Source organism: Cervus elaphus, chromosome 32, assembly GCF_910594005.1.
Source record: "Cervus elaphus chromosome 32, mCerEla1.1, whole genome shotgun sequence".
NCBI lineage: Eukaryota > Metazoa > Chordata > Mammalia > Artiodactyla > Cervidae > Cervus > Cervus elaphus.
Window position 1 is genome coordinate 41,895,910 of NC_057846.1, and position 20,933 is coordinate 41,916,842.

The window sequence follows — 20,933 nt, forward strand, 5'->3', positions numbered from 1 at the left end:
TCTTTCTGGCTTACTTCACTCTGTATAATGGGCTCCAATTTCATCCATCTCATTAGAACTGATTCAAATGAATTCTTTTTAATGCCTGAGTAATATTCCATGGTGCATATGTACCACAGCTTCCTTATCCATTCATCTGCTGATGGGCATCTAGGTTGCTTCCATGTCCTGGCTATTATAAACAGTGCTGCGATGAACATTGGAGTACATGCGTCTCTTTCAGATCTGGTTTCCTCGGTGTGTATGCCCAGAAGTGGGATTGCTGGGTCATATGGCAGTTCTAATTCCAGTTTTTAAAGAAATCTCCACACTGTTCTCCAGAGCGGCTATACTAGTTTGCATTCCCACCAACAGTGTAAGAGGGTTCCCTTTTCTCCACACCCTCTCCAGCATTTATTGCTTGTAGACTTTTGGATAGCAGCCATTCTGACTGGCGTGTAATGGTACCTCATTGTGGTTTTGATTTACATTTCTCTGATAATGAGTGATGTTGAGCATCTTTTCATGTGTTTGTTAGCCATCTGTATGTCTTCATCAAGAGGCTCTTTAGTTCTTCTTCACTTTCTGCCATAAGGGTGATGTCATCTGCATATCTGAGGTTATTGATATTTCTCCTAGCAATCTTGATTTCATCTTGTGATTCATCCAGCCCAGCATTTCTCATGACGTACTTTGCATGTAAGTTAAATAAGCAGGGTGACAATATACAGTCTTGACGTACTCCTTTCCCAATTTGGAACCAGTCTGTTGTTCCATGTCCAGTTCTGTTGCTTCTTAATTGGCATACAGATTTCTCAGGAGGCAGGTCAGGTGGTCTGGTATTCCCATCTCTTGAAGTTTTCCACTGTTGTGATCCACACAGTCAAAGGCTTTGGCATAGTCAATAAAGTAGAAGTAGATGTTTTTCTGAAACTGTTGCTTTTTCGATGATTCAACGGATGTTGCCAATTTGATCTCTGATTCCTCTGCCTTTTCTAAATCCAGCTTGAACATCTGGAAGTTCACTGTTCATGTACTGTTGAAGCCTGGCTTAGAGAAGTTTGAGCATTACTATGCTAGCATGTGAGATGAGTGCAACTGTGTGGTAAGTTGAGCATTCTTTGGCAGTGCTTTTCTTTGGGACTGGAATGAAAACTGACCATTTCCAGTCCCGTGGCCACTGCTGAGTTTTCCAAATTTGCTGGCATATTGAGTGCAGCACTTTCACAGCATCATCTTTTAGGATTTGAAGTAGTTCAACTGGAATTCCATCTCCTCCACTAGCTTTGTTCATAGTGATGCTTCAAAATTAGGCATTATCTTTTGACTTCCTATATTGAAGACAGGATTCAACATCTTAATAGCTTATTTCTTATGAAGACATTTATGATCTTTTTATCCTTCCATGGTATCTTTTATCATCCAATATGCTTGTTATATTAAAGCACTTTTTTCTTTAGGTTATTTTGAAATTTTTTTTGTCCATTATATATATATATATATATATATATATTTATATTTATATATATACACACACACATATATATATTTTTTCAGTTATTTTTATTAGTTGGAGGCTAATTACTTTACAATATTGTAGTGGTTTTTGCCATACATTGACATGAATCAGCCATGGATTTACATCTGGGTACTAATTTACTTCTGTCCTGAGAAGTTTTATTGTATTTTTTACTTGATCATATTTCTGTTTCCCTTTTCTTTGTAGAACTTTGTTAAGTATGTATGAGAGCATTTTGACTCATCATCTATTTTTTTCTCTTCTTAACTTTTTCCTTTTCTTTTTAATCCTTTTTACCAACCTTGAGCAATTGGCTTAACTTTTTCAGGCATAAAATTGCACTACTTCATATCATGGGCGGTGGTGGTTTAGTTGCTAAGTAGTGTCTGACTCTTGTGGCCCCATGCACTGTATGTAGCCCATCCAGGCTCCTCTGTCCATGGGATTTCCCAGGCAAGAATACTTGAGTAGGTTGGCATTTCCTTCTCCAGGGGATCTTTTCCAACCAGGGATCAAACCAGGTCTCCTGCATTGCAGGCAGATTCTTTACCACTAAGCCACCAGGGAAGCCCAATCATGGGTAGAAACCTTGCAATTATTGAAGTCCATGAACACCTTGGTTTAAGCCACATATGTTACAAACTGCATAAGACATATATCATGCTGTAGTTGAATGTTCTATAAATGCCAGTTTTATAGACATTGTGTGATAATATTTTTCATGTCTTTTAAACAATTTCCAGTTGTCTAGTGCTTTTGTCAGTTATGAGAGTTGTCGAAGTCTCCAACTGAATTATGTATGTGTGTGTTTATTCTTTCAATTGTATTCATTTTAGCTTCATATTTTTGCAGCTCTTATGTTCAATATGCAAACAATTAAGATTATTATTGAACTTTTTATTATTGCAATATCCTTTGCCCATGATAATCTTTGTTCTGAAGCTAGCTTCATCTGTTATTAATATAGCCTCTTCAGTTTTCTTATGATGAATGTTCATATGTTACATCTGTTTTCTTAACTGCTTTTGTCTTTATATATTATGTGAATTTCCAATCAGCAGTTGGACCGTGTGTTTTTTCCTCCGTTTCTCCAATCTGTGTCTTTTAATTAGTATGTTTAGAAATTTGCACTGAATCTAAATGTTGATGCATCTGTATTTCAGTTTGTCAACCTAGTATATGTTTTCTGTTTTATCTCTCTTTTTTTGGTCCTCTGTTGCCATTTCCAGTTCTCATTTTTTCTAGAACAATTTTTCGTATTCTATTTTGACTTATTCATCATAGACATAATAAGCAAGCTTGACTCATTGGCCAAGTCTGGCCAACCACCTGTATTGTAAATAAAGTTCTATTTACAGCTTTATTCACTCATTAATCCACTGTGTCTAGGTAATTATAGCTGTGACGGATACTGTATAGTACACAAATATATCCTGTCTCTTGATAGAAATTATCAATCTCTTATTTTTAGTGTTTTTCAATATTTCTCTTTGTAAAACATTTTTCACATGTTCTGTAGTGAGATTACACATACTGACACAATCACATACACATGTTTGTTTACCAGCATTTTACTATTTCAAGTAGAATATAGAAATGTTAATACCATATTTATTTTAGATCTGAAATTATGTGTATAATCATAAAATGGGAAATTTTATAGTATAGTTTGCTTAAATATTACTTCCAAGCATATTAATAAGTATATCACACTAAATTATAATTTTTATTTTCAACCCTGAAACATAATTTTAAAAAATCAAATGAAAAATAGTCTATTTTATCTACCCGTGTAAGTACCTTTTCTGTTCCTCTTTCTTCACTACTGATGTTACAGGTTTTCTTTTATTATCATTTTCTTCCTTGTCTGAAGAGCTTCCTTTAGTCATTGATTTAAAGCTTGGTTACTGGCAACATGTCTCTTAATTTTCCTTCATTTTAGAATATCTTTATTTCATCTTCATTCTTTAAGGATATTTTTGTTGGATGAAAGTCGTTTTCAGCACTTCAAAACTATTGTGTTACATTCTCTGTCTGACGTGATTTCTGCTGAGAACGCCTATTAATCATTGTTCCTCTGTAAGCAATCTGTTGTTTTCCTTTGGTTGACTTCAAGACACTTAAAATTTTTCTCTGGCCATCTAGTTATGATGTGTCTGATCATGCACTATTTTGAGTTTATTGTTAGAAGTTTTGTGAATCTATTAAATATGTAGATTTGTGTCTTTTGCCAAATTGAGGAGATTTTTAGCCGTTTTTTTCTTCAAATATATTTCAGCTATGCACTTTTTCTCTTTTTCTGGGCCACTAACGATATTAATGTTAGGTTTTTGTTGTTGTTGTCATTGTCCCACTGTTCCTGTATTTCTGTTAATTTTTTCAAAAGCTATTTCCTCTCTGTTTTAGGATTGGATAATTTATACTAATCAGTCTTTAAGTTCACTGATACTCCCTTCTGTCATCTCTGTTTTTTTTTTTTTTTACTAAATTCATCTACTGAAGTTTATTTTCCTATTATTGTATTTTTTATCTTCTGAAGTTTTCATTTGGTTCTTTTTATATTATCTCTTTCTTTGATGAAATTTTCTATATCTTAATTTGCTTTGAGAGTTTTCACAATAGCTCATTGGAGCATTTTCATGATGGTTGCTTTAAAATCCTTGTCAGGAAATGCATCTTGGTTTTGCTTTCTGTTGATTGCCATTTCTGACTAGAGTCAAGATAGTCCTGGTTCTTGGTATGAGAGTAATTTTGGGCTGTATTCAGAATATTTCTGAGAATTGTCATGAGGCACTGATTTTTCTTTACATTATCCATTTCTGAAGACAGTTTATTTTCTAAAATACACATTCTAGGCTAGTTTTATGGGCCTTTGCTCACAACCTGATTTAGTTTCCGTGGCCTTTTTAATGATATTCTTTGAAACCTTGGACATTACAACATTCATAGGAAGTCTGGATTCTGCTGCTTTTCTCTGTCGAGGGTTGATTTTGTTTGCTTGTTTTGTCGTTCAGTGCTCTTGGTTAAAGTCAGAACAGTAACTCAGCCTCACAGACGGCAGCTCTGGCCTCAGCTGAAGCTTTTCAGTAGTGTTTGAGGCTGCTAACTGTATGAGTGTCTCAGGAATCAGTGAAAAATGTGGGAGACAGAATTAAGATTATCTTCTTTCTGAAGTTTTCTGTTTGTGTATTTGACAGTCATAATTTCCTGATATTCACATTTTATATTTTCCAGGCTAGAAATAGTAAAGATTTTGCCCTTAGTGCCCCATGAACCCACATACCATGTCCATTATACTTGGCCTCAGTCTAAAAGTCACACAAACTCTTTTTATTTTCCTTTGAGCATAGACTTCCGACCAATGCTAAAAGCTTCTGTTAATCCCAGGTGGACTCTAACTTCTTCACCACCTGAAGTAATTATTATAGTCTATATTATAGAGTTTAAGTCTCTATTGAAACTTGACCATATTCATTTTTCTTCTCCTTTTTTTCCTGTATTTGTGTACATGCAAACATACATACCCCACAACTCTTCCTGCCCACCCCCAGCTTTATTGGTTTCCCTGATAGCTCAGCTGATAAAGAGTCCACCTGCAATGCAGAAGACCCTGGTTCAATTCCTGGATAGGGAAGATTCCCTGGAGAAGGGATAGGCTACCCATTCCAGTATTCTTGGACTTCCTTTGTGGCTCAGCTGGTAAAGAATCCACCTGCAATGCAGGAGACCTGGGTTCAATCCCTGGGTTGGGAAGATTCCGCTGGAGAAGGGAAAGGTAGCCACTCCAGTACTCTTGCCTGGAAAATTCCATGGACTGTATAGTGCATGGGGTTGTAAAGAGTAAGACATGACTGAATGACTTTCACTTTCACTTTCTAGCTTTATTGAGACATAATTGACAAATAAAATACTTACATAATTAAAGTGTAATGTGGAAAATTCTGAAAGAGATGGGAATACCAGACCACCTGACCTGCCTCTTGAGAAACCTGTAGGCAGGTCAGGAAGCAACAGTTAGAAATGGACATGGAACAACAGACTGGTTCCAAATAGGAAAAGGAGTACGTCAAGGCTGTATATTATCACCCTGCTTATTTAACTTATGTGCAGAGTACATAATGAGAAACACAGGGCTGGATGAAGCACAAGCTGGAATCAAGATTGCTGGGAGAAATATCATAACCTCAGATATGCAGATGACACCACCCTTATGGCAGAAAGTGAAGAAGAACTAAAAAGCCTCTTGATGAAAGTGAAAGAGAAGAATGAAAAAGTTGGCTTAAAGCTCAACATTCAGAAGACAAAGATCATGGCATCCGGTCCCATCACTTCATGGGAAGTAGATGGGGAGACAGTGGAAACAATGAGATACTTTATTTTGGGGGGCTCCAAAATCACTGCAGATGGTGACTACAGTCATGCAATGAAAAGACACTTACTCCTTGGAAGGAAAGTTATGACCAACCTAGACAGCATATTCAAAAGCAGAGCCATTACTTTGCCAACAAAGGGCCACCTAGTCAAGGCTATGGTTTTTCCAGTAGTCATGTATGGATGTGAGATTTGGACTATAAAGAAAGCTGAGCACTGAAGATTTGATGCTTTTGTACTGTGGTGTTGGAGAAGACTCTTAAGAGTCCCTTGGACTGCAAGGGGATCCAACCAGTACATCCTAAAGGAAATCAATCCTGAATATGCATTGGAAGGACTGATACTGAAGCTGAAACTCCAATACTTTGGCCACCTGAAGAGAAGAGCTGACTCATTTGAAAAGACCCTGATGCTGGGAAAGATTGAGGGCAGGAGGAAAAGGGGATGACAGAGGATGAGATGGTTGGATGGCATCACCAACTCAATGGACATGCGTTTGGGTAAGCTACGGGAGTTGGTGATGGACAAGGAGGCCTGGCGTGCTGCAGCTCATAGGATCACTTTATTTATGAAAATGCTTAAGACCCACTTTCTTGACAGATTTCAAGTATATAATGCAGTCTCATCAACTGTAGTCACCATGCCTTATACCATGCACATACACAAACACAATATCTTCATTTAGTGTATGAATTAAATTTTACTCATGGTAATTTGTTTTGATGTAGAAAAACTGGGAAGTTCTAAACACTTTTTTGTAACTTTTAAGTTCTAAAAATTTTGTAATTATTAAATAAATTTAATAAATGCATTTATTTACATAAATAAACTATATTTATTTATGAAATGAATACAATTTACATTCCATTCATATGAAATGCTACTCTTCACTACTCTCAGTCTTTTTGGGTGGACATCTCACTCCAGATTTCTTTACCACGGCCTTGCCTGTGTCTTGAACTTTCATCCTGTCATTTCTTTACTTCACTCATTATAGTACAGCCTTTGAACAGCTTCCCAAACAAGTTTGCTACCATATTCATAATGGTGGGTCATTTCCCAAAGTTTGTATCTCATCCTAAGCATCAGTGCCACAAATAGACTTTTCTAACTATCTGAACTATACAGTTATACCCCTCCTCAGAATTCTCTGTTGAAGGGTTCCATTTCTTTAGAGCACTTTTCATGTTTTCTTTATATCTGGTAGGTTTGTTGTTACTTTCCAACTAATTTTCTTTCCCCTCTTCTGTAAAATATGCTCCAAGTGTGGACAAAGTCCCTTCTTTTCATACATGCCACTATATTCTCATCTTTTATCATAGTGCCTGACCCATGTCTATATTGAACTATATTTGTTAATTAAATGAATTGATTTAATAAAAAAGTTAAATGTGTTTGATTGCACTACCTTATCTTGTGATTTTTTAATAAATTAATTAATATGGATATTCAGATTGATGATTTATCAAAATAAGTATAAATATGGTCAACATGCAAAAGTATTAAAATATAAAATTTTATAGGAACAAAGCTCTTTTGATGTATTACTTGCTTTCATTTTCTTCTCATATATTGGTTTTCTCTTCAACTTTCTTTATTTCAGTATCCAGGCATAATAACACTGGAGGGATTTTCAGTTATTATAGCTCAACTACTTGGCCTTAAAATAGGGTTAGCATATGATGACATCCAGGAGTGTTCCTGTCCAACAGCTAAGTGCATAATGAACCATGAAGCAATGTAAGCCTTGTTTTTCTCTCAAATTAATGTCATGCATATATTTGTGCAGTTGGTTACAAGACATAATGAATTTATTTTTTATACTCAATCCCACATCAAAAAATTGGGAGGGAATGTTGTGCATGAGGAAAAATCACACTAGTGAATTTGTCCATGTGATACAAGACTCCAGAAAGTGGTGGATCCCATAATAATGAAATATTCACTAAAGGGAATTCGAGGAAAAATGTAAAGATTTATGAGGACTATGAAATATTGTATTCACACAGATACTTTTGCTGTTTATATTGTTGTTGTATCTGTTGTTCAAAGCAAAATCACCCTTGGCTAACTGGTCACTTGGGCTATTATTTTGAGGGGGAAAAAAAAAAGAAAAGATTTGAATAAGAAAGTAGATGTCCTTATTTGCAAATATTATGATTGACTACCTATGCACAGGCAGCAGAATCAGTCAGTGTACCATCAGAACAACAATATCAGAAAATTCATCAGAGTGATCAATCTTGAAAACTAGTCTGTATACCAGCACTAAGGAAATAGATGACTTACTATAAAATGTCTAACTTTTCCAGAAGAAGTTTATAAGTTCAGTACAATTCCAGTCAATATTTTAGGTTATTTTTAAGGAACTTGATGAACTCTGTGGGAGGCAGTAAAATGGAGATAATAGACATAGGTGACCTTTTCGTGATTATGGGGTGGAATTTATAATCAAAGGAGAGATTTTATTGATGGGAGATATGATGTAACTATAGATCGATCAAAATAAAGAGAAGAGGAGGAAAAGATGATGTTGGATATAAGGAACACAGGAGCAAAATCACGGAGTAATGTAGGAGAGAATGTAGGATCTAGTGCTTAAGTAGAGGGGCTAATTTTTATTAAAGCTGGATAAATTCAGTTATTGTGATAGAATGTTAGGAGAGAGTAGATTGAAACATATACATTACCATCTGTAAAATAGATAGCCAGTGGGAATTTGCTGTATTAATGCAGGGAATCCAAAGCTGGTGCTCTGTGACAACCTAGAGCGGTGGGTTGGGGAGGGAATTGGGAGGGAGGTTTAAGAGGAGGGGACATGTGTGTGCTTGTGGCTCACTTATGTTGATGTATGGCAGAAATTATCACCATATTGTAAAATAATTATCCTCCAATTAAAAAGAAAATTTTAAAAAATTAGCCATGATTGACATTGTCTCCACAAAAAAGCATTAGTTTTTTGTTTGGAGCATCTTACAATTCATATCATTATATATGGTGCATTGTTTAGATGTGGTTTTATTAGCTAGGTTTATTTAACCTGAGGATTATTTCATTTTAGAGTTTCCAGTGGTGTAAAGATTTTTAGCAACTGTAGCATGCATGAATATAGATATTTTGTTTCAACATTTGAAGCTCAGTGTCTTCAGAAGTTTTCAATACTGAAACCATTCTATCAAAATCAATCAGTGTGTGGTAATGGGATTTTGGAAATGCATGAAGAATGTGACTGTGGCAGTGAACAGGTGAGCGATTAAGGCTGAAATCTGAGCACAATTTTGTATGTTTCTAATAAGCAACCATAGTATATATGGAATAATATATGCAACTAAGTCTTCAGTAGAATTAAGTTATAAAAGTGAGGATAAATTAAGATGTATGAATCACTTCCACATACCTCTTAAACTGAGAAGATGAGTAGTCATGAAATCTGGGTTTGTACACACCATTCCCAATTATGCCAGCAGAGAATTTTTGAGTATGTATACTAAATGAAACCTTTTTAGAGACTTCAGTCTCTGTTTTCTTTATAAACTTCTGAATTTGGTCCAGCATTTTTCTGTCATTTGTCATTGCGAGAATGTCTAAACATTGTAATGGGTTTTTCTTAATTATTCTCAAATATTCCTGTATTTCCAGGTTTCAGGATGATCAAAATTTGTTCTTTATAATCCTTATAAAGATAAATATGGAATCTATTATACTGTATCTCCATCAACCAAATGTGCAATTAACACTATTCTCAACTGATAGGACCAGATATTTAGTTTGTTATAGTATCATTATTTTCTAATATTTAGCAATGCCCCCATTTAAATAAAATAAAGTTTCTTCATGATTACTCCCCCAGCAGCTATATGACTTTCTTATCCACCAAGAAAAATAGCTAACCACTACTCATTTATGTAACTTAAATCCTTACAAATTCTCTTAACCATCTACCATCTCCTTATATGTATGTGTGTGTGTGTGTGTGTATATGTATATATGTTTTCTGACTATCTCAGATTTTCCAGTGTCATCTTAGTTTTTTGACAAATAGCACTATTCACATCTTGCATTGACCTACCCCTGAATGTGTGCCAGTTATTTGACAAATCTGATTATTTTTAATGAAAGATAAAATGAAGCAGCATAATCTAGGGCTAAATCTACACAATGTGAGCTTCCACAGCTGCAGGCTACAGATAGACTGATAACTACAGCATATGCTGACCATGCTCGGCCATATTTCCTCGGCACTGGTTATTCCTGCTGCATGTTTTTGCTTCATGTACCTGATACTTTGTGTTGTAGTGTTTGTTCTGCCCTCAAGAGTAGAATACTTGGGCAGTTATCAAGGAGAACTTAATGCACTCAGGACTAGCAATCAGTCCTCAGATAATTAGGATTGTGGATAATGTCCCCAGTTGTTTGCTCTGCATGAGGAAATTCTCTAAAGCACGCTCTGCATCAGAGTTCTACAAACTATAGCCAATGGACCAAGTTCAGCTGCCATTCACTTTTGTAAATGGTACTTTATTGGAATGCAGCCATGCTTATATATTGGCATGTTGTTTATGGCTGTTTTTGTGCTATAACAGTGGAGTTGAATGGTTGCAACAAAAACTGTATGGCATAGCATTTCTACAAAACTGAAACTATTTGCTGTTTCATCCTTTACAAAAAATGTTTTCTGTCCCCAACTCTGTATCATTTCCCAGAGTTACTTGTGGGATATTTTTTTATTTTAACTTTTTATTTTGTATTGGATGATAGCCAATTATCAATGTTGTGATGGTTTCAGGTGAACAGTGAAGGGATTCAGCTACATATATATATATATATATCTCCATTCTCCCCAAACTCCCCTCCTATCCAAGCTGCCACATAACATTGAGCAAAGTTCCATGGGCTATACAGGAGGTCCTTGTTGGTCATTCATTTTAAATATAGTGGTGTGCACTGACAACCATAAGTTGGTCCTCTAAGTCTGTGAGTCTCTTTCTCTTTTGTATGTAAGTTCATTTGTATCATTTCTTTTTAGGTTATACATGTCAGGAATGTCATATGATATTTCATCTTCTATGTCTGACTTACTTCACGCAGCATTGCAGTCTCTAGGTCCATCCATGTTGCTGCAAATGGCATTATTCCATTCTTTTTAATGGCTGAGTAATATCCCATGGTATTACAATCCCACTGCTGGGAAAATATCCAGGGAAAACCATAATTTAAAAAGATACATGCACTCCAATGTTTATTGCAGCCTTGTTTACAATAGCCAAGGCATGGAAGCAATGTACATGTCCATCGAAAGAGAAATGGATAAAGAAGATGTGGTATATATATATGCAATGAAATGATACTTGTGAGATTTAGCTTTATCTTACAGAAGCCATAACCAGCTCACAAATTTAAATGTGTTGGCTTGCTTCCCTTCCCTAATATCCCATGCCAGTGCTTTGGTGTAGGCAGAATGAACCTTCAAATACATCTGTTCTCAAATCCCTGGAATTTGTGGGTATGCATATTACATGGCAGAAAGTAATTTGCAGAAGTAATTAAGCTTATGGACCTTAAAGAAGGGACATTATTCTGGATTATCTGGGTGGGTCCAGTCTAAGCACATGAGCCCTCAAAAACAGAATGTTCTCCAGGTGAAATCAGAGAGCTGTTACAGAAAGGGGATCAAAAAGCCTTGGAAAGTGAGAGGGACTCAAACTGCTACTTCTGGAGGAAGACACATGGAAGAATAAGATGAAATTTTGGTATTTTCTTGGAGAAAAGACTAGCCCTTGGCTGATGGCGACCAAAGCAACAGGATGCTTATTCTCCAAATTGTGGTTTTACACTTGTGAAACTGTAAGCAAATAACCTGACCTAGTTTACCTATCTGAAATTCTGACCTATAGAAAGCATGAGAAAATTAGCTTGTGTAATTTTAAGTTTGACCACTAAGTTTGTGGTCATTTGTAACAGCATGAGTAGGGAAATAATACACCTTCCAAATAAATTACTAATATGCATCTTCATTGCAGGCTTTCCAGATGGCTCAGTGGTAAAGAATCCATCTGCCAATACAGGAGATGTGCGTTTGATCGCTGGGTTGGGAAGATCCCCTGGAGAAGGGAGTGACAACTCACTCCGGTATTCTTGCCTGGGAAATCCCATGGATGGAGGAGCCTGGTGGGCTACAGTCGCAAAAGAGTTGGGCACAATTTAGCACAACAAACAATTTTGTTGTTTGTGCTCAACAAAAGAGTTGAGCACAATTAAACCACCACAGTGACAATCCTTGTTTCAGAGTCTCTTTCTGGGGAAACTCAAAGCACATTAGTTGAATCAGAAATTGTCCTAGGAAGCAGATACTCAGGATTCTGGAGCCTCCCTGGTGGCTCAGTGGTGAAGAATCCACTTGCAGTGCAAAAGACAGTTTCCATCACTGATTCAGGAAGAATCCACATGCCACAGAGCAACTAAACCTGTGCACCACAACTACTGAGTCTGTTCTCTAGAGCCCGGTAGCTGCAACTGCCAAAACCTGAAGGCTCTAGAGCCTGAGCTCTGCAACAAGAGATGCTGCCGCAATGAGAAGCCTGTGCACCGCAACTAGAGAAAGCCCGCATGCAGCAGTGAAGACCCAGTGAAGCCAAAATTAATAAATAGACAAAATTATATATATATATATATATATATATATATATATATAGGATTCTGAAAGTGTTATTTCATGCTGGCCACATAGTAATAGGTACTCATGTCCTCATGTCTGGATTTGGCACATTTGAATAGATGCACTTGAGAAACTTAAACCTCCAGATTCCTCAGAAGCCCCTGGGCTGTGAAGTTACTGCCCGCCTCCTGGTGGAGCAGAGCATCATGTTGTGTGTGGACCATAGTGACTTACGTGAGATGGATGTCTCACAAGAGGAGGCCTATTCTTCTCAAGATCTGTCTCTGCCTTCCCTTGTTGGAACCAGACCACCAGTTAGTGTAAAGTCTAAACACAGCCCAAGTGAAGACATACTCTCTGCTATGGAATAGAGAGGTTATTTCTTTGAATTGTAGAATTTGCTAACATGTGTGGGCAAAAACATGGAGAACATGCCAGGGAGGGATATCAAGGATGTTGGCCCTAAGATATTGAAATATAAGCCTAGGTAAGGTAGAGTTTATTGATAGGGGGATGCTGTCTAGTGAATTAGGATTTAATGTCTTGGCAGGGGACTTCCCTTGTTGCTCAGCTGGTAAAGAATCTGCCTGCAATGAAGGAGACCTGGGTTTGAGCCCTGAGTTGGAAAGATCCCCTGGAGAAGGGAAAGACTACCCACTCCAGTATTCTGGCCTGGAGAATTCCATGGACTATACAGTCCATGGGGTCGCAAAGAGTTAGACATGACTGAGCAACTTTCACACTAGGGGCCTTCCCAGGTGGCTCATTGGTCAAGAATCTGCCTGCTATGCAGGAGGTGCAAGAGAAGCAAGTTCGATCCCTTGGTTGGGAGTATCCCCTGGAGAAGGGAGTAGTAACTCACTCCAGTATTCTTGCCTGGAAAACACCATGGACAGAGGAGCCTGGTGGGCTATAGTCCATGAGACTGCAAAAGGTTGGACACAACTGAGTGAACATGAGCATCCTTTCATCCAAGATAACCTAGGGCCAGCCTTGATTTGCTGCTAGGTTGAGCTTTGAAGATGGGAAACAATCTGGGCTATAATAAATGAGGTTGTTATGCCAGGACTACCTTAATGGAGTAATACAGGAAGAATCAAAAGTTGAGTAATGGCCATATTTTAATTAAAAAAACTAGCACCTAATTATTTGAGTGGCCCAGAGTGCACCCCTTTCACTAAAGCAATGAAGAAGTGCATTTCCAAGGAGATTCCAACATTGCTGAAAATCTCAGGGGTAGCTTTCCTCTATAAACTAGGGTTGGTGGCTGGAAGTACCATTATGGAGTTGGGCATTCAATGCCACTAGGGATTGCTGAATTCCAAAATAGCTGAGGCCAAGCATCTGTGATTAAGAGAGATCTGGGTGGTCAATGATGAGAGTCCTTGATGTATGTAGCTGAAAGCTAACAAGAGGTGAACAAAGGGCTGTTGCCAAATATTACTAATGGAAATTCACAATTCCTTGCTAAATTTATGCAACCAAGCCAGTTTCAGAGCCAGAGTTCATTGTTCAAGTTGAAGTTGAGATCCTACAGTGGCCCCAGTAAGGATATAAAGCAACAATTTCCTCAGTGATTCCCCTCCATAGTGACCTCCAGCTGTTTGCTGTAGCTGTTCACTGGGGAGACCCAGATCATTATAGAATGATGAATAGAGAGTCTTTACTCAAGAGGCTTACAAAGAGGACCCAAAACAACATCATGGGTAGCATAGGCATGTAGAGAATCCAGGTGGTACCTGGTATCTTTGGGAAAATCCATCTCAGAGTAGATCCAGTAGATTCCTTATCCTAACCTGTGGTCATGCTGCTAGTTCTTCTGTGACATATTGAGGAGACAATGAGAAGGTGACAGATCCTCACCTGGGTTCCCCTATATGTGGAGTAAGAGCTACAAGAATAGGGAAGGATAAATGATAAAGGATAAAGGAAGAATAGGGAAGGATAAACCTGGAATTACCAGGATAGAAATTAGCAAGGAGAATGTGTTTTGGATGAAGAAATCAATAGGCAAAGCAGAAAGTAATTTGAATTACATTAAAATGAAATGTAATGAAAACCAAGACCATTGCAGAATAATTAGTTAGCAGATCTAACAGGGATGACATCAGAAGACCCAAAACATCTTCATGGTCAACATAGCTTCTATATTCAAGCATCCTACACCCAAGTGCAAGTTCTTGTTATAAATAAATAAAATGGATAAGATTCTGCTAACATTAGTAAAGAAAAAAATCAGGAATAACGGTACTTAAAGATGAGGCAACACTGTATGTCTTATAATATGACATGAAAAAATAGTAGGATGGCATCAAAAATATTGTACTAATAAATTTAACAACCAGGTTAAAATGAACAATATTTGTTAAAAAAAAAAAAAGCAGCATTTACAATTGCACTGATCTCAAACACTGACAAAGTAATGCTAAAAGTTCTCCAACCTAGGCTTCAATAGTCTATGAACAGAGAACTTCCAGATGCTCAACCTGGATTTAGAAAAGGAAGAGGAAGCAGAGACCAAACTGCCAACATCCACTGGATCATAGAAAAAGCAAGAGAATTCCAGAAAAACGTCTGCATTGACTGCACTAAAACCTTTGACTGTGTGGATCACAACAAACTGTGGAACAATCTTCAAGAGATGGGAATACCAGACCACCTTACCTGCCTCCTGAGAAATCTGTATGAAGGTCAAGAAGCAACAGATAGAACGACATGGAACAACTGACTGGTTCCAAATCAGGAAATGAGTATGTCAAGGCTGTGTATTGTCACCCTGCTTATTTAACTTATATGCAGAGTACATCTATGCGAAATGCCAGGCTGGATGAAGCACAAGTTGGAATCAAGATTTCTGGGAGAAATATCAATAGCCCCGGATATGCAGATGACACCATCCTTATGGCAGAAAGCGAAGAGAAACTAAAGAGCCTGTTGATGAAAGTGAAAGAGGAGAGTGAAAAAGCTGGCTTAAAACTCAACATTCACAAAGTGGAGATCAAGGGATCTGGTCCCATCACTTCACAGCAAATAGATGGGGAAAAAACGGAAACAGTGACAGACTTTATTTTCTTGGGCTCCAAAATCATTGCAGATGGTGACTGCAGCCATGAAATTCAAAGATTCTTGCTGCTTGGAAGAAAAACTATGGCTATCCAAGCTGCTGCTTCAGCTGCTAAGTCACTTCAGTTGTGTTAGACTCTGTGTGACCCTATGAACTGCAGCCCACCAGGCTCCTCTGTCCACGGGATTCTCTAGGCAAGAATATTGGAGTGGGTTGCTATTTCCTTCCCCATCTGTGACTATAGTCTAGAAAAAGAAAGTGAAGTCACTCAGTTGTGTCCGACTCTTTGTGACCCCATGAACTGTAGCCTACCAGGTTCCTCCATCTATAGGATTTTCCAGGCAAGAATACTGGAGTGGGTTGCCATTTCCTTCTTCAGACCAACCTAGGCAGCATATTGAAAAGCAGAGACATTACTTTGCCAACAAAGGTCTGTCTAGTCAAAGCTATGGTTTTTCCAATAGTCAGGTATGCACGTGAGAGTTGGACCATGAAGAAAGCTAAGCTCAGAACAACTGATTCATTTGAACTATGGTGTGTTGGAGAAGACTCTTCAGAATCCCTTGGACTGCAAGGAGATCAAACCAGTCAATCCTAAGGGAAGTCAGTCCTGAATATTCAATGGAAGGACTGATGTTGAAGCTGAAGCTCCAATACTTTGGCCACCTGATGTGAAGAACTGAGTCATTAAAAATACCCTGATGCTGGGCAAGATTGAAGGCAAGAGGAGAAGGGGACAACAGAGGATGAGATGGTTGGATGGCATCACTGACTCGACAGATATGAGTTTGAACAAGCTCCCGGAATTGGTGATGGATAGGGAAGCCTGGTGTGCTGCAGTCCATGGGTTAGCAAGGAGTCGGACACAACTGAGTGACTGAACTGAACTGAACAAAGAACAACATGAGTAGAAATAAATACGTGAATAGTCTTATATATTTTAAGGAAATAATGTGCATAATTTTAAAACTTAGAAAAGTCCATACCAGTTGTCTTTACTGGTGAAATTAAAAAATTAAGAAATTATACTGATTTTATGCAACATTACCTAGAGTATAGAAAAAAGTTACACACTGTAATTCATTTTTAAGGATAAGATAACCTTAATTAAAGGGCTTCCCAGGTGGCACAGTAGTGAAGAACCTGCCTGCCAATGCAGGAGTTGCAAGACATAGAGATTCTATCCCTGTGTCCAGAAGATTCCCTAGAGTAGGGAATGGCAAGCTACTCCTGTATTATTGCCTGGGAAAGCCCATGGACAGGGGAGGCTGGTAAGTTACCATCCATGGGGTGGAAAACAGTAGGATAGACCTAAACACACACACACACACACACATACACATGAATCTTTGATAAAATATCTAATGAGACTATTCCAAGGATGGATTTATGTATGCTCATATTTCTTATGGTCACAGAATTCTCACTAAAAGTTATAAACTGAATGTAATGACACCTGCACACACACACACAAGCACACACATTACAGAATTTATTGGTTTACTTAAGGAATTCTAAAGTGTGATTATCTCAGTGGAGAAATCATAATCTTCTATTAAAAGGGAACCTACTGTATTATAAGGGAAGGTGTCTATAAAATCTTACAGTTAACATCATATACATGATGGTCTTTCTCCCTGAAGTCTGTAATGAGGCATGATGCCCCCTATTGTCCTTTACACTTGATTTTGAATGTGATGCACTAACCAGCAAAACAAAGCAGGACAAGAAAATATTTAACAATTGGAAGTGTAACTTCATTCCTAATAATATGATTGTGTACAATTAAGACCTGAAATAATCCAAGAATAAATTATAATTTGTATAAGTGCATTTATCAAGGTCATTGTTTACATAGTTCACAAAAATAGAGAGACTTCTTTATATCAGCAATAAATTAGAAAAAGAAATTTTAAGACACCATTTACAACAGAACTAAGAAACGTGAAATGTTTAAGAATGTGTCCAGCAAAAATATGTGCATGACCATGGAATAAAAAAAACTGCAAAGCTTTGTTAGGAGGAATCATGGAAATATTTAACAAATTCAAAAAGAATCCTTATTGTAAGACTGGAGGCATTGATATTGATGAGATAGTGATTTCTCTTCAAATGTATCATTTCCAGATGCAATCCCAATGTGTATGAATTCATCCTCAAACAAATATAGAGTTATAAACTAGAAGGGGATTTTACTAGCTTTTCAGAAAATTGTGTATATTCTACTTTGTTACTACACCAAATTTGAAAAGTGAAAATTTCTAATAGTTGCATTGTTAGTTGTAAAACCAAAATTAGTGGATTATTTGTATCCTATTATGCTAAAACCCACTGGTCTATATCACACTTCAAGTGTACCTTTTGCATGCATATAATCTTCTAATATCTGGTGCTGTTTCACTGAATTATGCAGTTTCTAAATATTGATATTTTTCATTATAAAATACCATAGCCTTATATTCATTAATATAATCACTAATGTCATCAGAAAAGTAGTGGAAAAATGAAACCTCTATGGATGGTAAAATTTTCCAAAATTCTAGTTTTCACTTGAACGATTCAAATTCAGTTGTTTTCCTTGGAGTAACAGGCATACTCACTTTTAAGAAAACATTTGCCGAATACCAAAGCCTGAAAAACCGTGGTTTGTCTATCAGTTGTTCTCTCAAGTAAAAACACTTTCTGTGGTAAATGTGACTAGTCAATCTGTAATGCAAACAATCACAAAAGTGTTTTCCTTGAGAATCTATAGTAATGGAGACTATACTGTGATTATGCATAAAAGGTGCTTATGAATGCTCTCCGTTTGTCACACAATATTAGAGGAATGTTCAGAGGTTAAAATTCAACAAATTTAGTAGTTTTTTAGTTCTTTACCGAAGACCTCCTTAAATGAAGCTGTTGAACACATGATGGTGAATAATACAATGACCAAAAGCTCTGATTTAAACTAGACCTCTAGCAGTTTCTTATACAATTGCTTTTACCCAATCAATGCAAATATCAACACAATATAAAAGACAAATAAAGTCTAACTATTATTAAGAATTTGTTGCCCTTATAGAAACCATTAAAAATATTTTAGAGATCTCCCAAGATCTGCCAACTGCATTTGGAATGCTTATAGTTTGAACTAGTTGGCAGATAATAAACATAAAAATTTTAACTAATTTTAATAGTAAAGAAAAATTCAGTATTATGAAGTCACACACACAAACACACACTATAGTCTAGCATAACAAACCTAGATGCAAGTTTTCTATGATAAATATTGACAAGTAAATTCATAGTAAAGAATCCGCCTGCAATGCAGGAGACCTGGGTTCGATCCCTGGGTTGGGAAGATCCCCTGTAGGAGGGCATGGCAACCCACATCAGTATTCTTGACTAGAGAATCCCCATGGACAGAGGAGCCTGGTAGTCTAGAATCCATGAGGTCACAGAGTCGGACATGACTAAATGACTAAGCACAACTTGCATACACAACCAAAAGAAAAGTCTGCCCAATTGAGGTTTATTTGGAAGAAGGCAAACTAAATTTATCCATGTGATTATTATACTAAACAAAGAAATAAAAACATATCACAACTAATTGAGGAAGAATCTTTAACACTAAATACTCCTTCTTCAAAAATGTACTTCAGAATAAAATTTAGTATCAGTTTTAAGAAACTGTCTAGCAGTAATTTATAAAAAATTTAATATATAAAGTGACTCATTAGAAGCAGATCCATTATATTTGATAATAAAAAAAAGTGTTATTGCTGTTAGCGTACAATAGTGAAATACCTGAGACAAAGAGTAATAGTCTTTATTTTTTAAAAGTCAATAAATAATTAAAGAACGAAATAACAAAGGCATGTTTACTACACTCTTAAAAAAAAAACAACTATGTAACAAATAGGTGTCAAGTTAATGAGTTCTTTCCAGTACATGAAAAGTATAAATGATTTAACAAAACTGAATGACACACAGAAATTGCAATAAATAGATAGCTGTTTCTTTTAAAGTCAAATTGCATTCAATTTACTCTTTATTAAATCCAAATCGACATACCCCTTTTAACCTGAAAGTTACTCTCCTGCAAAAGCAGATCCTAAATTTTATCTCGAAATATAAGTTAACCAAGTGCATGAATCTATTTTAATTTTTTGGAACAATGGCCATAGGACATTAAATATACATACACACATACATAAAAGGTGATAATGGCTAAAGAACAACAACAAAATAACATTAGAGGAAATAGGTGGTTCATGGCTTGATTATTGCTGCATCACCAGCACACAGAATAGTATCTGATATATATTCCAGGCTCAACAAACACTGTTGATTGAATGAATGCATGGATAATGTAATTCTCATTATAATAACATAAGATGTGTGCAAGTGGGTGAGGAGTGACTCTTTAATACATTTGAAATACCCCATTAGGAGCAGTGTTACTTGGAAGGTTTATTCCAAAGTTTTCTTAAAGAGAAGTAGGGAAGAATATAAAGGGACTTTTGATGTTTTAAACATTTTTATAGACTGTACTCCATTAAAGTTATTTAAAAATAATGGTTATATTTCTCTGTGCTCTATAATATATCCTTGTTGTTTATTTATTTTATACATAGTAGTGTGTATCTCTTAATGCCCTTATCTTACCCTTACCTCTCTTCCCTTTGCTACCTGGTAAGGAAACAGTGTCAGACTTTATTTTTGGGGGCTCCAAAATCACTGCAGATGGTGATTGCAGCCATGAAATTAAAAGATGCTTACTCCTTGGAAGGAAAGTTATGACCAACCTAGATAGCATATTAAAAAGCAAAGACATTACTTTGCCAACAAAGGTCCATCTGGTCAAGGCTATGGTTTTTCCAGTGGTCATGTATGGATGTGAGAGTTGGACTGCGAAGAAAGCTGAGTGCCGAAAAATTGATGCCTTTGAACTATGGTATTGGAGAAGACACTTGAGAGTCCCTTGGACTGCAAGGAGATCCAACCAGTCCATCCTAAAGGAGATAAGTCCTGGGTGTTCATTGGAAGGACTGATGTTGAAGCTGAAACTCCAATACTTTGGCCACCTCATGCCTTCAAGAGTTGACTTGTTGGAAAAGACCCTGATGCTGGCAGAGATTGAGGGCAGGAGGAGAAGGGGACGACAGAGGATGAGATGGCTGGATGGCATCACCGACTCGATGGGCATGAGTTTGAGTAAACTCCGGGAGTTGGTGATGGACAGGGAGGCCTGGCATGCTGTGATTCATGGGGTCACAAAGGGTCGGACACAACTGAGTGACTGAACTGAACTGAACCACTAGCGGTGGGCTTCCCTGGTGGTTCAGTGGTAAAGAATCTGC

General features: G+C 37.0%; 1 protein-coding gene across 1 annotated transcript in view; it reads left to right on the forward strand.

Moving 5' to 3' along the window:
• The window catches only part of ADAM18 (ADAM metallopeptidase domain 18), a 109,889-nt gene that overhangs the window by 26,882 nt on the left and 62,074 nt on the right, over positions 1 to 20,933 (forward strand). Inside the window, exons 11-12 of the mRNA XM_043893635.1 lie at positions 7,473 to 7,609; positions 8,931 to 9,114. Of these exons, the coding sequence (XP_043749570.1) occupies positions 7,473 to 7,609; positions 8,931 to 9,114 (321 nt within the window). The remainder of the gene's footprint in view (positions 1 to 7,472; positions 7,610 to 8,930; positions 9,115 to 20,933) is intronic.